Source organism: Panthera pardus, unplaced genomic scaffold, assembly GCF_024362965.1.
Source record: "Panthera pardus isolate Hobbes unplaced genomic scaffold, ASM2436296v1 HiC_scaffold_10, whole genome shotgun sequence".
Taxonomy (NCBI): domain Eukaryota; kingdom Metazoa; phylum Chordata; class Mammalia; order Carnivora; family Felidae; genus Panthera; species Panthera pardus.
In genome coordinates this window covers 104,113,791-104,133,052 of record NW_026526655.1, presented here as the reverse complement: position 1 = coordinate 104,133,052, position 19,262 = coordinate 104,113,791, and the positions used below count along the sequence as shown (strand labels likewise).

At 50.5% G+C, this 19,262-nt stretch overlaps 1 protein-coding gene across 27 annotated transcripts in view; it reads left to right on the top strand.

Annotated features, from left to right (window-relative positions):
• Positions 1-17,991, top strand: part of CLASP1 (cytoplasmic linker associated protein 1) — a 271,145-nt gene extending 253,154 nt beyond the window's left edge. For all 27 annotated transcript variants that reach the window (XM_053909860.1, XM_053909828.1, XM_053909856.1 and 24 more), the window contains 3 exons: positions 8,341-8,547; positions 9,983-10,099; positions 16,777-17,991. In XM_053909860.1, coding sequence (XP_053765835.1) covers positions 8,341-8,547; positions 9,983-10,099; positions 16,777-16,863 — 411 coding nt within the window. In that variant the 3' untranslated portion in view covers positions 16,864-17,991. The remainder of the gene's footprint in view (positions 1-8,340; positions 8,548-9,982; positions 10,100-16,776) is intronic.
• Positions 17,992-19,262: the final 1,271 nt, after the last annotated feature.

The following is a 19,262-nucleotide window of genomic DNA, read 5'->3' as shown; positions in this document are numbered from 1 at the left end:
TTTCAGACATGCAGAAGAGGAGGCTTCTGTGTGCCGCTCAGCTTCCCATCTGAGGAGGTGCAGGTTGTATCTTTTTTCTTTTTTTTTTTTTTTAAGTTTACTTATTTTTTTTTTTTCTTTTTAAAAGCCTCTAGCGCCTTCTTTACTGACTGCAGGGTTTGATGTTATGTCCAACAGTACAGCTTCTAGTTTTTTGTGTTTTTTTTTTAAATGTTTATTTATTTTTGAGACAGAGAGAGACAGAGCATGAACAGGGGAGGGGCAGAGAGAGAGGGAGACACAGAATCCGAAACAGGCTCCAGGCTCTGAGCTGTCAGCAGAGAGCCCGATGCGGGGCTCGAACTCACGGACCGTGAGATCATGACCTGAGCCGAAGTTGGACGCTTAACCGACTGAGCCACCCAGGCGCCCCTAAGTTTACTTATTTTGAGAGCAAACGAGTGGGGTAGGGTAGGTCCAGAGAGAGGGGAGAGAGAGGCTCCCGAGCAGGCCCCACACTGTCAGCTCAGAGCCCGATACGGGGCTCGAACTCTCAAACCATAAGATCATGACCTGAGCTGAAATCAGGGGTCAAATGCTTAACTGACTGAGCAATCCAGGGGCCCCTAGGTTGTCTCTTTTGCCCTTCCTGACAGGCCAGCCAGCCCAGTATCTGCAGTGTCCTCCAGGATGGGACACAGCCACCTCCCAGGCCTGTCTCCCACCTACCTGCCATAATGCAGTTGAGAGAGATAGTGTTGCCCTGAATCTGCTTTTGCAGGCAAAGATGTGATGGCTGTCTTGTTAGACATCATGTCTATACTCTGCCTCTGGAAATTCCGCGTGCATCTTTTTAGGGGAACGCACTCCTTAAGTAGGGGCAGAGATAAGGTTTTATAACAAGATCATGTGAAAATGCTTGATTCACATTCTCCCTCTCATTTTTCTGATGAGAGAAACTGAGGCCTTGAAAGTAGAAATGTCCTCCCAGACCACCTCACTAGTTGATGACAGAACTGGCTCCAAAACTTGGGTCCGTGGACGTTGAACCTGGAGCTGTTTTTTTCTTTCCTCCCTTTCTCCCTCTGGTATGGCACTGAGCCTAGCTAAGTGAGGGCTCACATGCAGCTTAAATCCTGGAATTTAAAGGAGTGCCAGTCTTTTGCAAAGGATGGGATCTCCCCAGGATACCCGTGGATACCACAACTCCGTGTGGATCCGGATCCCATTTGTATAAGGTCTTTCCAGTTTTTCCCCAGAAGGTGGCGCCAACCTTTTCCTTAGCTTCCACATGATTGAGGCACTAAACTAGGTTTTGCCAGACTGGGAAGAGTTCTTTGATTCCAGTCATTGTTTAGGAACATTTGCCGCCCCCCCCCCCCCCCCCCGGCGGCCCCCCAACCTTTTTTTTTTTTTTTTTTTGCATTAAAAAAAAATCTTTTCTTATTCAACCAATTTTTCTCGTGTGTCTGTGACAGAGCCAAATCAAACCTTGGACTTAAAACACACAATCCAAATTTTGACAAGTTCTGTGCTCTAAAAGAAACCTTATCTTTAAGCAAACACTCATCAATATTCTGAGTAATGATCTCATTTTTTAAAAAGTTCGATGAGGAAATTGTACTTTTCCTAGCTAGCTTCACTGGCTTTGAAAGGGAAAAATCGCCATGTTTCTAATCAGAGTAGCAAAATCAGCAGACTTGGGACAATTTTGGTCACTTCAAGGTAGATTATAACCTGCTTGATGCTGCTGTCTCATAAATATGCCCCACCCCACCCTCCTTTTTAAAATCCTTGCTGCTTCTGGCCACCTTGTCTACCAAACAGTATTGTTCTCCTTTCTTTCTGGTGCCCGTGTTTACTTTTGCTCTCTGCTTGCTTACATTTATAATCTTTGCTTCTTAGGTTACATAGAACGCAGGGGCAAAACCTAAAGTTCACCCTGATTCAGGCAGCTTGCCAAAAGCTGGGGTCTTGGCACAGAGAGGGAAGTCCAGAACACCTACTTGCCTTGGCAGAAGCGGGTGTCTGTCTTGGGAAACTTGCTGTAACCTCCGTAAGCAAGAGGGCCTCAAACTTGCCGCCTCGAAGTATACCTTCTGGCTTTTTGTTTTCAGACGTTTTTCAGAAAACCTTTGTGTGTTAGATACATTGGATTAAATGCTTCATGCAGGTGACATCAAGAATTCCTGGGGTTAGAAGAGGAAGTTCTCCTTGGGTGTGGGTTTTGGCTCGGCAGATCTGGAAGTCCTTTGACCCACAGCTCACTGCAGGGCAACTCACTTTCACCCGAATGACAGCAGAGTACAAACAGGTTGGAAGCAAGGAAGGAAACCTTACGATGGCACTCTCACCACGAGCCCGCCAGTATGTTTCCTTGTCTCACTGGTGCTCTCCGCATCTGAGGGGCGTGGGGAAGTTGTTTGTTCCTGTCAGGACTGTTAAGTGGCACTGCTGGCACTTGGGTCCCAGTCCGTTTCCAGGCCTATTTCCCACCCACTGAGCTGCCTCCCGTTTCCCAGCTGGGTCTTAAACATGTACATCAGTGTCTTCTACCTTGGATGTACCCACAAGGTTATCCAGTATTTTCTGATCCTTCTGGTTTTACCCCATGTCTTTAAAAACTAAGATACACTGGGGCACCTGGGTGGCTCAGTCGGTTGAGCATCCGACTTCGGCTCAAGTCATGATCTCACGGATCGTGAGTTCGAGCCCCGTGTCGGGCTCTGTGCTGACACCTCGGGGCCTGGAGCCTGCTTCGGATTCTGTGTCTCCCTCTCTCTCTGCTCCTTCCCTGCTCAACGCTCTGTCTCTCTCTCTCTCTCAAAAATAAAATAAAGCTTAAAAACAATTAAAAAAACAAAACAAAACTAAGACACAGACTTTCCTCAGTACAGCTCAGATTTCTGAGCCATATGTTAGGGTACTTGCAAACAGTAATTTCGCACTGCAGAAAGGCATTGGCTTCGGAGCACACCTTCACTGCGGGACCTGCTTAGGGAAGAGATGACCCCCCCTCTTGCACTGTCCACTGGCTGCCCAGCTGTACGTAACTCAGCTACGTGCCCGGTGCTCGGCTTTCCCGAGTGCACCGTGGACTTGCGACAACCGGAGGGATGTGCATGAACTGAGGAGGAATAAAAGCACTTCATCTTAGAGTAATTCGTTGCACGATGGAAGTCTTTTAAGCGGTACGCCACCCCTCTTCAAACAGAGGGTTGCTAGGAAAAAAAAAACAACCTGAACTAAAGTCTCTTTTCCAAAGGACAGAAGTGTTGCCTTTCCGCCCTGTCACCGGGAATGGGACCCTCCAGGCCTCCTATAGCTGATTTTGCCCAAGGGCCAGGTGGCTCGCCTGCAGATATCTTGCTTCCCCCTCAGTTTCTGGGCCAGCTCCTCAGGTGGAACACGTCCGTGCAGTTCAGTGAGGCATGCCCCAGAGGTGACTTTGCCAGTCACGAACATTTTACAAAATATGTACACAGGAGAATGTGCTTGACAAACATTTCTTGAGTAGCTCATATATATTGGACGCTGTGCCAGGCGTGGGGGGTATAGAAAGGTAGCTGAGGTGGGAGCTTGCCTTCGAGGAATTTTCTGTCTAGTGGGAGAGACCATTTGAGCAAGGTGTTGAGTGCAGTGGTGGAGGTGTGCACACAGGGCTCCCCAGAGTCATACCGCAGCAAGCGGGTCCTGAAGGAGACCTGGCCCGGCCAGGTGAGGAGCACCAGTGAGCGTCGCTGAGGAGGAACGGAGGGGCTAGCCAGGGGCCCCGCAAAAGGGCCGGCGGGGCATGTGCAGGGCCTGCCCTCAGCTCAGTGTGACCAGGGCACGGGGAGAGGGAGGGCAAAACCACAGCTGGACACAGGCAGGAGCCAGGCCATGCTGGCCTTCCACACCGTATCAACAAATGTGAGCCTGGTTCCAGGATAGCTGTTTAGAGGGATTCTTGGCGAGGGCAGACCCACTTGATGTGGGCACTAGACTGGGTCAGAGGGGTCCCCTGGAGGGAGCTCTGCTCTCTGGCAGACTCAGAACTCCCTGGTTCTCCGCTGTGTCTCCCTGTGACCCCTTACCAGCAATCCTTTATTTGTATGTTCTCTCTCTTACTCCAAAATCCACCAAAGTTGGTATTTTTTAAATCCCTATCTTAAAAAATTTTTTTAATGTTTTTATTTATTTTTGAGGGAGAGAGAGACAGGGAATGAGTGGGGGAACAGCAGAGAGAGAGGGAGACACAGAATCCGAAACAGGTTCCGGGCTCCGAGCTGGCAGCACAGGGCCCAACGTGGGGCTCGAACTGACGAGTCATGAAATCATGACCCAGGCCGAAGTCGGATGCCCAACCTACTGAGCCACCCAGGCGCCCCTTAATTCCCTAGTTTAAAAATCGAGGTTCAGACCGATTGAGTGTCTTGCCAGAGGATTGAACTCCGATTTGTCTGTGCCCATGCAACCTGGAGCTGCCTTTCTTGGGGTGAAAGGTTAAAGGTTATGCATGCACACCAGGGCCAAACAGTACTCTGCTTTTAGGGGACCTGTGTGGAAAAAGCTGCACTTTGCAGCAGATTGAGTTGGCAAGAAAAAAAATCACAATGAGTTTTCTTTAAGTAGCCTCATTCTTGTGTGTATGTGAAGTGGAGGGCGATGCCATCAGTGGGACTGAGGTCGTGCTTGCTGCCTGGCTGACCTCAACCACCCACTTTCTGTGGAGGAGGCAGAGACGGGGAGGGCTGGCTTCGCATGGCCAAGGGCCCTTGAGCTGGAGGAACCCCCAAAGAACACCTGGGAAGCCTTGTGCAGACATTCATTCTGCGTCCCGCCCCTCATCAGCTTCCTTTCATCTAACCCCAGCCAACTGCAGACACTCCTCAGCTCCCCGCCATCCGCCCCCACCTGCTTCTGGGCTTGGTTCCCCACTTCCTGGGGCTTTGCACCCTCTGCACAGACCAGCCCATCCTGCCCAGCACCGTGAGGACGGGGTCCGGGCCCACCCATCGTCCTCACTCCTGTGGCCTGCCCTGAGCTCAGTCCCTGACACACAGGAGTGAACGAGTGTGTGCATGTTGTACACAACAAGGCAGGGCCAGTCGTGGTATGAAAGAAAAATTGCTCTTACGGGCTTACCAAGAATAGGATTCTTTGAAAGTAAAATGATCTCTCTGCAGTGCTTTGCACCCAAGCCTGACTTTGCACGTATATAATAAGCGCAGACAAATCTTGGATGTTCTTGACCCCTGTCTTCTCTCGTGTACATAGTATTTACTCTTGAACCATGCTGATCGTGGTCCCCATTTTGACTCTCGGAAGGATTAATCCATAATCCCGATGTATGCCCCCACAGGTGTATGCATTGTGTCCAAGAGCGCACTGGTCAGGTGATGGGGATGTGAGCTTACTTAATGAGACCCCTAGACTGCGGTCAGTGCCTTAAGGAGATAGCAGGTCCTTCCAGGGAAACTTCAAGAGGCCTCTAACAAGAAATAGAGAACTTTGAGAGTTCAGGAAGGCAGGGCTTTAAGTAGGAACATTCCCCTCAGGCAGACAGAATGAAGTTCAGTCCATCTGTAAATGTTGAACACCTGGTAAATGCCCAGCCTTGCTGTGTACTTTGGGGTACAAAACAAGTGTGCCAGCCCGTCTGCTAGGCCTTGCAGCCTGTTTGGGAAGGAGACACATGTGGAAATGTTGGCAAGAATGTAAAGCAACCGACATGAGGTGCCAGCAATAGAGAAAAGTTCTACAAGTTGAGAAGAAGAGGTCATCCCGCTGTTCAAGGAGGGGACGTGGTCAGCCACGCTTGTGTGAGAGACAGCGAGTTTCCTAAATAGCAGAAGAGAGCTTATGGAATCAGTAGGCAGTAAGCAGAAATAGCAGCGATTATTATAATCATAGTAACGTTCTCAGCCAACACCCAGGGAGTGCAACTCCATGCCGGGGCTCAAATTCTGTCCTGGACGACGAAGGGCCGCCTGCTTCTGGGGTGCAGCACCCTGTCCTCCCTGCTCTCCGTGAACCAAGGGCTGAACTGTGAACTTTCCCTGATCTCAAAAGCACACTTAAATTTTTATGAATCCGTTTTCCTTACCAGGAACATTACTATGGCAGTTTTCCATGGCAACTTTTCAATATAAAAAATACGAAGAGGAGAATAAAATTACCCATAATCTAACCCCCTGAGATAATGAGGGAACGTTTTGTGCGTTTCCTTCCAGGTTTTCCACCGCGTTAAATCCCAGTGTTGGGACGTGAGCAGCCCAGGGAGAACCTCCAACTGTCAGTGCAGCATGACCAGCCTTAAAAATACGGGGCTTTTGTTTTACGTCTATTTGTATTTATTTTGAGAGAGACAGAGTGAGCAGGGGAGGGGCAGAGAGAGGGGGAGACAGAATCCCAAGCAGGCTCTGCACTGTCAGCACAGAGACCAGTGTGGGGCTCGACCTCACGCACTGTGAGATCATGACCTGAGCTGAAGTCAAGTGTTGGCTGCTTAACAGACTGAGCCACCCAGGTGCCCCAAATATAATGATTTTTAAGTGAGATGAATTCAGCTCCCTTGTGTTGGAAGGAGTCCACTTTACCGTTCAGAGAGCAGAGCAGACACACGGACCTATGAGGCACACTCCGGGAAGTCAGTCCTGTTCACAGGGTGGCGTAGCCCCAGCTAAACTGAGCTGCGTCTTTTCCCAAAGCCATGACTGCAGAGCCCCAAGATCTGGCCCTGTCCCTCCTAGAGTGAGGGCACAGTGGTCAGGGCTCTACAGTGACCTCCTGCAGTCCATGTGTCCACCATATGGCTCAGGGTGCCCCTCTGTGTGTCCTGTCCTCCCTGGCTTGTATGCATGGATGTTTTAGCCCACCCTTGCCCACATCTTGAAGATGCTTTCCAGGTAGTCTGTCTGCTGTTCTTGTTGGTCAGTCTGCTTCAATCACAAGAGCACTGGGGATATTGAGGCTTAAGCTGGTAACCTTGGTCTTGTTGCTGAGTTAAAGACAGCTGCCTTGTTTCAGTAGCAGAACACAAAACAGAGAAGAATCTGGGTGGAATGAACAGTCCAGGGCTGGCAGTCGGAAAAAAAGGATTAGATTTTCATTATATTTTATGAGAAAATGCATACACGGGGACGCCTGAGTGGCTCAGTCGGTTAAACCTCCGACTTCAGCTCAGGTCATGATCTCACATTTTGTGAGTTCGAGCCCCGCGTCGGGCTCTGTGCTGACAGCTCGGAGCCTGGAGCCTGCTTGGGGTTCTGTGTCTCCCTCTCTCTGTCCCTCCCCCACTCCTATTCTGCCTCTCTTTCTCTCTCTCAAAAATATATAAAAATTTTTTTTTTAATTCTAACTAAAAAAAAAAATACGTACATGTTTACAGCCTGGTGTTTTTTGCTTATCATTTATATACATACCCCTGTGTCATGAATAGGAGTAACTATCGTTTACTGAACATGTAGTACATTTTGACACCACTTAACAAATGATTTCTGTGAGGTATCCCCATTTTACAGAAGAGGAGATGGGGGTTAGCACTTGCGAATGCCACGGCTGGCGTTTGCTTCCAGCCCTCAAAGGCCGCAGCCTGCACTCTTTGATCCTTGCCGGGTTTTGCATTTAGCTTCTATCTTTATTACAGAGGCTCTTTTTGTGGCGCTCCTGGTGACCTGTAGCACAAGGACTCAGTGTATCCTAGTGCGCTGGGATCTCTTCACAGGTCAGAGGCCGCTCCTTTGGCTGTGAGGTGGCCATTTTGTGCACTTCCTTCAGAGTACAGGGTGTGGTGATACGGGCACGGAGGCTTTCCTTGGAAAAGCCTCTCCAACTGCTTTACGATTAGGTGCCTTCATGGAATCATAAGTCTTGAAGCCACTGATTTTTCTTCCCGGCTTCTCTCCAGTTACTTTAATTGCAGCTGTCCCCCGAGCTGCTGGAAAGCATTTATGTTTACTTCTTTTTTAGGTCCTAATCTTCTAGGACAGAGACTCTCAGATTTTCCCGTACGGGAGACCCTCTGAAGCGCTTACTAAGACAGCTTGCTGGGCTCTAGTCCCCAGTCTCTGATTCGGCGGGTCCACGGTGGGGCCAGGGAAGTTGCATTTCTAGCACGTTCTCAGGAATGTCGCTGCTGCTGCAGGGGAGGTAACACTTGGAGAACCGCTTCTCCGGGGTTTCTGGTGGAAGCCGCATTCCTACCTTCCCATGCCCCCCATCCACTGGAGAATCACCCTCAAGACCACCTTGCTCTTAACTGTCTTGTACAGAATTAGCCCGAGGCGTTAGGTGACGTGTGTCCTCTGGCTCCCGAAGTTAGGCAGCAGATCGCTTGGTCTCCGGGAGCTCACTTGTTTGGGGGAACTGGTGTTTCAGGTGGTGAGAGCAGCCGAGGAGGCGGCGTCCACACTGGCCAGCTCCATCCACCCAGAGCAGTGTATCAAAGTCCTCTGCCCCATCATCCAAACGGCCGACTACCCCATCAACCTCGCCGCCATCAAGATGCAGACCAAAGTCGTTGAGAGGATCGCCAAGGAGTCCTTGCTGCAGCTCCTCGCCGACATCATCCCGGGCTTGCTACAGGTGGGCCCCCTGGGCAGCTGGCTGGTGCCTGTCGTGCGGGGCTGTGAGGCCGGGAGCCGATGCTGCCCAACCTGGGTGCCTGGGGCTTTGCCCTCCTCACTCACTTGAGGGGCGGGTGGGAAAGGGCAGGTGCCAACCTGTTTCAGAACCCGCGCAGCTGTGTGGCTCGGACACCTCAGGCCCTCTCTTGTTTTCTAACGCACCCTCCCCTGAATGTGGCCGAAGAGCTTCCCGGCAGCCTAGAGCTGTGGCTCCCAAAGTGAACTTTCTGTTTACTGTAAATATATTTTGGTCCTTTCATGGTTGTCGTTGTTCATGCCTTCAACAAACCCTTATTGCACATCTGTGGGCCCCAGCCCTGGGCAGGGTGGGCCATGGGAGTGCAAAGTCAGATAATGGTTCTTGCTCTGCTATCCAGCACATATTCATGGAGAGCCTTCTAAGTGCAAGGCACTGAGTTAGACTCAGGAAGATGTTTTGCTGCGCCACGGCATAACCCCAGGGGTGTTTCAACCTGCGTGGGGCACAGTACAGCTGTGCCGGCAGCCGGAGATGGGGCACCACCTGCCGAGTTACTGTAGGTGCGAGTGGGGGTTTCCTGGATCAGAGGCCAAGAGGTGATTTCACAGAAGAGCTGGTTTAGAGTTGGGCCCTGGAGGGAGAGAGCGACTTCAGTGGGGAAGGTGGAGAGAAATCAGCTTCACATTTAAGAAATGCTGCTGCTCACTGAGCGCTCGGCTTGGGAATTTAAGTACAGACTGTTGAGACTGGATTATTCCAGGCAGAGGAAAGAGCAAGCCTGAAGCATCCTCAGGGCTGTTTGGAGAGCAGCAGTCTGTCTCATTTGCGTGGGGCAGGGGCCAGGCCGACAGGTAGACGGAGGCCCGGATGTAGAGCGCACAGGTGTCAGGCTCCGGGCCCGGATGTCCCCCACCCGCTTTGGGTGGTACAGAGGTTCTGCCCACAAGAGCGAGGGAGGCAGTCCTCGTTTCTTGAAAGTTCTCATTTCACACAAGGTTTGCTTTGCCATTGGGAGGATATGGAAGAACCGAGCTGTTTTCCCCCTTAATTTCCTTTCCCATCTCCCTCCCTCCCTCCCTCCCTCTCTCTCTCCCTCACGCTCTCTCCCACGTGTCTTGCGTGGTGCTGCTGTGGCAGCTCGCGTTGAGCAGCACATAGTGCAGGGGAGGCTGCTGCTACTTGCCAGCCTCCCTTCTCCACCTGCAGGAACCAGTTCACTCTCGACACTGTTGAGTATTGACCTCCCTGGAGCAAAAGCTCCCTGGGTCCAGTGGCCGGTCTCGGGTGTGTGGTGGTTGTTAGCGCCAAGTCCAGGGTTGAACTGTGAGGGTATTTGCGGAAACCTTGACGAGACATTGACCGTGAAGCAGATCTTTGATCTCATTTCCTTTTCGTGTCCCCTCTGCCTCTGTAGGGTTATGACAACACCGAAAGCAGTGTGCGTAAGGCCAGCGTGTTTTGCTTAGTGGCGATTTATTCCGTAATCGGAGAAGAGCTGAAACCTCACCTCGCACAGCTCACGGGGAGCAAGGTACGTATAGTGTTACACGGGCCGACGGCATGCCTGGGCTCTGCCAGCCGCCGAAAATCTGCTTGTCTGCAGCTCTGGCCTCCACACAGGCTGGGTCCCTCGTGGGCATCGACGCTGAGGACCGCGGGCTCTCCCCCTGGGCCTTGCTGACGTGCAGGCGCTGTTGTGCGCGCTCTGTGTGTGTCGATCCCTTCATTCGTGACGATGTCCCTGTGGGATGAGGACACTCATCCACATTCAGCCGCGCAGGGACACACAGAGCTCTCACGCCAGAAGCCAGGCCACGCTGCCTCTCCTGTTCCTTTCAGGGTGTTTTAGAATGGGGGGCAGAAAATGGGACAAGAGACCTTTTGGCTCATTGCAGCTGAGAGTGGCCAGAGTGCTTACTGGTTTAAAAATAATCTTCAGTCTGATGAGCCTGCCGGGGGACAGCAGGTGGAGCTCTGGCAGGAGAGGCAAGGGCGGGAGCGGCCGCTTGACCGCTGGGGCCTTGCAGGCCTCTGGCCGGCCGTGTGACAAGGCAACCCCAGGGGCTGCCGGGGGGGGAGTAGTGCAGCAACATGGAGTTCAAAACGCCCTGGTGGTGGTCTGGGTAAAAAAGCGTGAAGCTAGAGGTGCCTGACATGCTCCTTATGAAAGGAAGAATCAGCAAGTGAGGCCGCGTTTCTTTCCACATAGAGCTGTTCCTTTGGCACGGCCAGCGGGGCATCCTAGCCAGAGGCTTGCCTCCCCAGAGTTCTGGCAAAGCCAGAAGGGCATTCCCCGCTGTGCTGGCGGGGGCTGTCCTGGGCGTTGTAGGGGGATAAGCAGAACCCCTGACGGCCCTCTAGATTCTGGTAGCGCCCACCCCTCAGTCATGAGAGTCACCGTCAAGGCTGCGTGCAGCCAGATGACCCCTGGGGGGCAAATCACCGCTGGCCGAGAACCCCTGAGAAGTCAGCGGCTGGGTTGAAGGGTGGTTTGGGGGCTACTTCGCCTGACTGCATTTTCCCCTTCTCCTTTCCTTTTCTTATCACTGACCCCTTCCCCAGCCACGATCTGGAAACTCCCAAGCCGAGAGTCACCAGCAGTGTGCTAGGCCCGGAAGCCGCCCCTCTCTCCGGCCTCTATCTGGCTTTCTGTCGGTGGTTCCTGGCAGCAGTGAAAACTAGAAAACTATATTCACCAAGGGGATTCAATTTTTAAGGCTCATCCCCAGATAACAGATCCCGGTTTTGTCTGGCAGTTGCCCTGTGCCATCACCTCATTTGCCCCTTCTAGTCAGGGACTGAGAAGACGCAGGTGTTCCCTCATCCCTGTTGTGCAGCTGACCTGCTGCCGTTCCTCTCAGCGGTGGCCTTGGCTCTGGAGCCCACGTCCTGATCGGTCCACTCAGAGGGCGTAGGGAGGCTGGGCCTCAACCCTTCTTCCTCGGTAGCCCGCTTCGTCCCGCTGCCCCAGTCCTTGGACGCGATAGCTCTGGTGTGTTAGCAGGACCTTCGGAGACTCGCATACACCTCTGTACCAGCAGACATCAGTCGCTGATGGACGTGGTGCCAGGACGGCCTCAGTTTCCTAGACCGGAAATAGACAGACTCCGGCTGTGGCTTCCCATTGCTCTGTGTGACCCGGCCGATCAGAACACTCTTCTGTTGCTTAACAAGTGATACCAGGCTCTGCGGAGAAAGGCCTGATGCAGGGTCGTGGAAGGAATGCATGGGGGGCATTTGAGAGTGTCCCGTTGCCATGGCAGCAACACCAGTTTTGGGGTCAAACAACCTGCCTTCTGGTCTCTGCCCTCCACTTCCTAGTCGTGTGACCCTGAACAGGCTTTCTTTTCTTTCTCTCAGTTTTTAAAAAATTGTGGCAAAATACCCATCACATAAAATTTGCTGTCTTAACCATTTCTGAGTGTACCTTTCACTGGTGTTAATACATTCACATTGTTGTGGGACCATCCCCACCATCCGCCTCCAGAACTTTGCTCCTCGTGGAAAACCGAAACCCCACCCCCTTTAAGTAGTAATTCCTCAGAACTCCCTCCTCCCAGCCCCTGGCCACCACCATTCTACTTCAAGTCTCTGGATTTGACTCCCCGGGGGCCTCGTAAAAGTGACACCATTTGTCTTTTTTGTGACTGGCTTATTTCACTTAGAATGATGTCCTTGAGGTTCGTCCATGTCGTAGGTTTGTCCGAATTTCTTTCCTTTTTAAGGCTGAGTGCTACTCCGTTGTGCGTACGTACTGCAGTTTGCTTGTCCGTGTTTTGGTGACGGGCGCTTCTTTCCATCGTTGGCTGTTGTGAACAATGCTGCCTGTGAAGCTGTGTGTACAAGTGCATCTTTGAGACCCCGCTTTCGGTTCTTTTGTGTCTACGGCAGGACTGGAATTGCTGAATTCCATAACTTTTCCGCGGTAGCTGTACCCTTTGACGTTCCCGCTGACAGCACCCGAGGGTTCCAGTCTCTCCACCTGCTCACCGACACTTACTGTTTTCTCTCTCTTTGACGGTAGCGGTCCTCATGGCTGATACGAGGTGGTTCCTCAGTGTAGTTTTGTTATGTGGGGCATCTTTTCACGTTGGCCAGTTGTGTATCTTCTTTGGAGAAATGTGTGTTCAAGTCCTTTGTCTATTTTTGAATTAGGTTTTTATTTTTTTAGTTGTTGAGTTTTAGAAGTTCTCCATATATCTTGGATATTAACCCCCTGTCTTTTGCTGCATAATTTTTTTTAACTTTCATGAAGTCTCTAGGAATTTGTCCATTTCATCTGGGTTACCTAATCTGTTGGTGTACATTTGCTCATAGTGGGTTTTTTTTTTTAAGTTTAGTTATTTACTTTGATTTTTTTTAATGTTTATTTTTGAGAGAGACAAAGAGAGAGAGAGAGACAATGCGAGCAGGGGAGGGGCAGAGAGAGAAGAGAGACAGAACACAGAATCCAAAGCAGGCTCCAGGCTCCTTCCTATCAGCATAGAGCCCAATGTGGGGCTTGATCCCATGAACCGTGAGACCGTGACCTGAGCCGAAATCAAGAGCGGGACGCTTAACTGACTGAGCCACGCAGGTACCCCTCATGGTGTTCTCTTATAATCTTTTTTATTTCTGTAGAATCAGTAGTAATGTCCAAACATTCATCAATGCTTTTAGTAATTTGAGTCTTCTTTTTTCCTTAGGTAACTGAGTTAAAGATTTGTCGATTTTATTTATCGTTTCAAAGCACCAACTTTTGGTTTCCTTGGTTTTCTCTATTGCTTTTCTATTTCATTTATCACTGTCCTAATCTTTATTATTTCTTTCCTTCTGGGTTTAATTTGTTCTCTTTCTAGTGCAAGGCGTAAAGTGAGGTGGTTGATACGGGCTCTTCCTTTTTTATTCTAAGCTATACGTTTCCTTCTTTGCGCTACGTTTGCTGCATCCCGTAAGTTTAGGTATGTTGTTTGCATTCTCCTCTGTCTCCAGATACTCTCTAATTCTCCGTGTGATTTCTTCTTCGACCCATGGGCTCTTGACCAGCGTGTTGCTCAGTTTCCACAAATTGGTGAATTTTTCCGTTTTCTTCCTGATACCAATTTTTAACTTCATCCAGTCATGGTCAGAGAAGACACTCTGTATAATATCTATTTTTGTGAATCTGTTGAGACTTCATATGTGGCCTTATTTTAGTCTTTTCTGGAGCATGGGCCACATCCACTTAGGAAGAACGTGTATTCTGTTGTTGGGTAGTGTTTTGCTGTGACTGTTAGATCGAGTTGGTTTATTGTGGTGTGTTAGTTTTTGATGTCCTCGTCTTCTCTCTGGGTCTTTCGGTCTATTAAGAACAGGGTACTGACGTCTCCACGTGAACCCCAGTTCTGTCAACATTTCCTTCTTCTATTTTGCTGGCGTGTTGTTATACACAGACGTGTCTGTGCTTGCATCTCCTTGGTGTATTGACCTTTTATTAATACATAATGACTTTCTTGCTGTCTTGTAAACTTTTTGATTTAAAGTCTGTTTTGCCTGGGGCGCCTGGGTGGCTCAGTCGGTTAAGCATCCGACTTCAGCTCAGGTCATGATCTCGCAGTGCGTGGGTTCGAGCCCCACATCGGGCTCTGTGAGCCTGGAGCCTGCTTCAGGTTCTGTGTCTCCCTCTCCTCTCTCTCTGCCCCGCCCCCACTCGCATTCTGTCGCTCCTTCTCTCTCTCTCTCCATCTCTCTCAAAAATAAACACTAAAAAGAAACAAATTTAAACTTTGTTTTACTCAGTGTAATTGGTACAGCCACCCTTACACCCTTGGTTACTGTTTGCATGGAGTCTCTCTTTTCAGCCTTTCATCTTCAACCTCTTTGTGTCTTAGTAGACCTAAAGTGAGTAGTCTCTTGTAGACAGCGTAGTGTTGGAGCGTGTTTTCTTTACCCATCCTGCCAGTCTCTGTCTTGTGACTAGAGAGGTCCGCCATTTCCATTTGAAGAGACTGCTTGCCGCTAAGGAGAGACCGCCGTCACAAGCTGGGGTGTGTTTTCAGTATACCGTAGAGCTTTTCCTGTCCCTCATTTTTCTGCGGTGTTTGCTTTTTGTACTGAAATGTTTTAGTTCCCTCATTTCCTTTCATGTATATTCTATAGCTGTTTTCTTAGTAGTTGGTGGGGGGATTACATTGGACATGCTAAGGTTATAACACTCTATAATTTGAATTTATACCAGCTTATGGAGCAAGCTTCTGAACCCCAGCCATTTCATTTGTAAGACAAGAGAGCCTGTTCTGCCTCCCTCAGAGGATTTTTGTGAGGCTCAAATATGATCGTTAGTAAAAGCTTCTTGTAAACTGTGAAACCACAGCCATGTCATTAACTCTGTTACCATCATTTCCTTGTACTTGTGCTTACATTCTGGACCACACTGGTGGATACGTCAGTGGTTTTGATCGCAAATAAGCATAACGGTGTTTGCACCTCATTTTGAACCAGGCTTTCACAGAAATATAACTGCCTTGTCTTGTAGAACGGTTTTTCTTCTTTAAAAAAAATCTTTGATTCAACAAGTATGTGTTAGGAATACTTGCTTTCCTCACTGTACCTCTAAGACGTGTGGGAAAAGCAAAACTTCGTCCTGCCCTGGAGTGGCATGAAATGTGTCCGAGGACAGGACTGACCCACAAGGAAGCCTGCCCAGCAGCCCAGGAGGGCCCGTTGGGTGGAACAGTCCCTTGGGACTGAATGGGGGTGGGGCTTGGCAGCACTGGGCTGAGCTGCAGAGGGAGGGAGGCGGGAGCAGACTGCAGGAGGGGACCGCCAGAAGAAGTGAGGAGGGGTGTTTGGAGGACATGTTTTCTGATGAGCTACGGAGGGCACGTGGACGTGGTTTCGGTCTTCGTTTTGCAGGAGGGGAAGCTGAGGCTCAGAAAATGTTTTGCCTGTAGTCACACAACTAGTTGGTGGTGGAGTTGGTTCTGGAACCGTGTGTGTGGCGATCCCAGGGATGGATCTCCCTTTGTGGGAAGACACACAACGCAAGTGTTTATTTCAGCCTGTGTATCTACCTTTGGGTGAGCGGTCAGGGAGACTTGGCCTCTCTCAGGAGCTCTGTGCCGTTGCTGTTCCAGCCCCCACTGGAAGGTAGTTGGAGGGCCCGCTTTCCCATGCACCACACGCTGGGCCTCTCTTCCTGGGTCCCCCTGGAGACCAGCCTCTCCTCCCCTGGACTCAGCCTCGTTGTGGCCTGCTTAGAGCAAGGAAAGCAGGTAAAGAGCCGTGGATAGAAAATATTTCCCAGTCCCCTTCATCTTGCAAGTCGTGTGTTACGTGGACGTTTACGGGCATTCTGCTTCCACAAACACTTGTTTCTTTTGGTTCTTAGTATGAGCAGGCAAATTATCAACATAACGCATTATGATTTCAACAAGTATTTAAGAACGAGCACTTAAGAACCTACAGTGTTACACGGTGTTCTGCGTATCTGGAGGGTCCAGGGGGGCTTACGTTAAAAGCATGGGAGATCTCAGAAATGAAAGCCGCTTTCGTCGTGAAGCGCTGTGCCCATCCGAGGTGATGTGACTTCACGACACGCCGTTGGCCTCAGTGAGCTCTCATCTTACGGGAAGGAGCAAGCGAGTGCACTGCCAACTCCAGCACGAGGCAGGTGCCCGAGCCACAGGAGCTGAAAGGAATGGGTGTGTCCCGATGAGCAGGTGGGGGGAAGGCCGTGGAGGCGGCCTTCTGGATAGGTCTCCGATGCCGCAGCACTTTGGTGGGCCCAGAAGGGGGAGGAGAGAGGTGTCCGTGTGGAGGGCACAGCTGCAGCCGAGGGGTGAAGGTCAGAAGACCTGACCTGTACCTTGCCTAGCGGATCTTGTCCCTGTGGAGCTGGGCTCACACCCTTCTTTCCCCGCCAGACCACGTGGAGCCACTGGCCGCAGTCGCCCCTTCACACAGCTGCTTCCAGGGAGCCCTTGTGCCCCCTGCTTAGAGTGCTTAGAGTGACGCTTTCATTCTTTCTTGAGAACCCACTGCCCCTCCCCCCGCAGACTCTGACCACTCCCGTGGCCGTGGCCCTCCCCGCTGGCAGGTGTGCGCCGAATGCGTGGTGGGCACTCAGTGTTTGTGTCCTGAATTTCTCAACTAAGGGACGTGCTCTCTTCTGATTGTCACCTGGGGTTTTTCATCTCCTGCTCCCTGATTGCCTTCCTCCTGCTAATCTGTCACGTCTTCTCTTTGCAGATGAAGCTACTCAACTTATACATAAAGAGGGCCCAAACCACAAACAGCAACAGCAGCTCCTCCTCCGACGTGTCCACACACAGCTAATGGCAGCGCCAGAGTCTCTTTCTGTCGCCCTAGAAGCAATCGGTGGTGCCTCTCAGAGACCTTCCCCGCCCCCCGCCCCCCCATCGGCTGCCCAGTCAGTACACGGAGGCCCGCAGATATTTATTACAATCAGTATTTTGGTCCCTTCCAGCTTTTGTGTAGAATCTTACTGGTATTGAATGTAAAGGAAGCAAGGCCTGTTTTGCAGTCTTCGTACGAAACAAGCAGAATAAGAAAAGAGCCATACTTACCCATGTCTTGTACAGCCTGCTGAGATCATAAAACCATGTGTGTGGGGTGCAGTTTTCGCAAATCAGAGCTCTCTAGCCAATACATGGTAGAAAGGAGCATTTTCTTTTAGTTAATAACATTGAGGAGGGTATGTTAATTTGTGTTTCTATCTCATCTTCGCTTACTTCTTCTGGACACGGCCTGTGACACCAGGAAAGGGTCGTACGTCCTTCAGTTGTATTGTGAGACCTACTAAGAACGTGAGTCAAATCCCGGCAAGAAACAAACAGAGGCCTGAAGACCGTCTTTTAACAAACACGTGGGATTTTGCTTGTACACTTTCTGGACTGGAGGCCCAGGGCCCCCTCCTCAGGCCCCTTCCAGGACGGGCTCCCAGTGCCTCTGAACCCTCCACTCGTGCTATCCCCACCCAGAGCTTCTACTCGAAAGAATTGTTTCTTCCGTTTAAATCCAAACAGAAAAGTCCAGGTAAATGTATAGCATCCCTTAGGGGGAGTGCCTAAAGTGGCATTTCGTGAAGCCTGGAAGATACAAGAGAAGGCGTGTGTGTGTGTGTGTGTTTATTCACTACGCAGATGTTGGGGAAACACTATGTTAACAGGGCCTCCCCTGTGGCCCTGCTTCTTGGTTGGGCTTTTCTGATTCAGCACCGTCTCCTCTCCTGTCCCCCAGCCTCCACCTCAGCTGCTCAGTTCGAAGTGTTCTGGCCAGTCTGATAAATGATAACTCTGCCACCCCAGTTTTGACTTCTTGGTTTCATTTGGGATTAGGATCGAAGGAAAATCTAGAGAGACCAGGTGTCAGAATCCTTTTTTTTTAATTTTATGGACGGAAGTACTTCCTTGATCATCTTTGAAATAGTTGTTTGAGGAAAAAGTAATGGCGAGTGGCACATTGCGGGAAAATAGGATTTGAAACCCAGTTGTAATGTTTCTTCACTGAGAAATTACCAGAGAAACTACCCTTCCTAAACATTTTTCTTAAGGGTTTCACTCTCCAATAAAAGAGACTATAAAGATTTAGAGTCTGGTTAAAATAAGTTTTGAGTAAAATTCTTCAAGTGAAATGGAAATTCTTGTTGCAGTCATGAAGCCTTCTGTCCTCTCTAAATTGAACTGGGTTTTCCCTGAGGAAAATGCCTGTTCTGGTGTTACTTTGTAATGAGGTGTTTGCTGTTCTGATGCAGAACCCCCCTTTGCAGCCAGAAGCGGAGACTGGGCGGTGGTCCCGCTGACACCTACAGACCGCCCCCCAATCTCTGACCCTCCCGCCTTGTTTGGAAGTTGCAACACTGTAGCACACACAACTCATTTTCACTCAGAAGGTATTTTTAGATACTTTATTTGGAACTAGGCACTGAAAACAAAGGTCCAGGAACAGTGAAGCCAGGGTGCCTTCACTGAGAGAGAGAGAGAGAGAGCGAGAGAGAGTGCGCGCGAGTGTGTGTGTGTGTGTGTGTGTGTGTGTGTGTGTGTGTGTAGGGGGGTATCTTGCACTTGGAGGGAAGTACCCCGCTGCTGCTGTTGAAGGAACTTCAGGGGTGCATTTTAAGTGGTTGAATATTATTGACTTATTTTTGGCTCAAAACATGCAGGACCAGGCCTTACTTTCATTGATAAATGACGTTTGTTAATATCTCACTAATGGGATTTCCTTTTACACTCAACAAGTGAGTCAGGGCACCTTTGATTACTCCTCTGTTGTAGAAATGTGCGTTCTGTGCGTTTCTGCTAGGTTATTTATGAGTTCTTGTATGCCTCATGCGTTTGGAAAGACCTTGCCCCTTGAACTCTGTGACTCCCTGCCTCATGCCCCTCCCCCCCCCCCCCCCCCCCCCCCCGCAGCTGGGAAGAAGCTTGAACATTGCCGAATGTCCTCATTGTACTCACAAAGGGCTAGCCTCGAATGTCACTTCCCTGACCTTCAATCTCCCCACCTAGAGAGGGATACAATCACAGGTCTCTTGGCCTCAATCAGAACTGCTGCCCACGCCAGCACCGCCACCGGGGAGACTCGCATGCCGCCGCCACCACCTCACCGGAGGGAGCCGCGCCCACCGCTGCCCCCCGAGCCCCGACAGCTGCCTCGCCTTGCCGCCGCCTCCCTGCAGGGCTCCTGTTTGGACGAAACACTCAAAACTGCGAAAC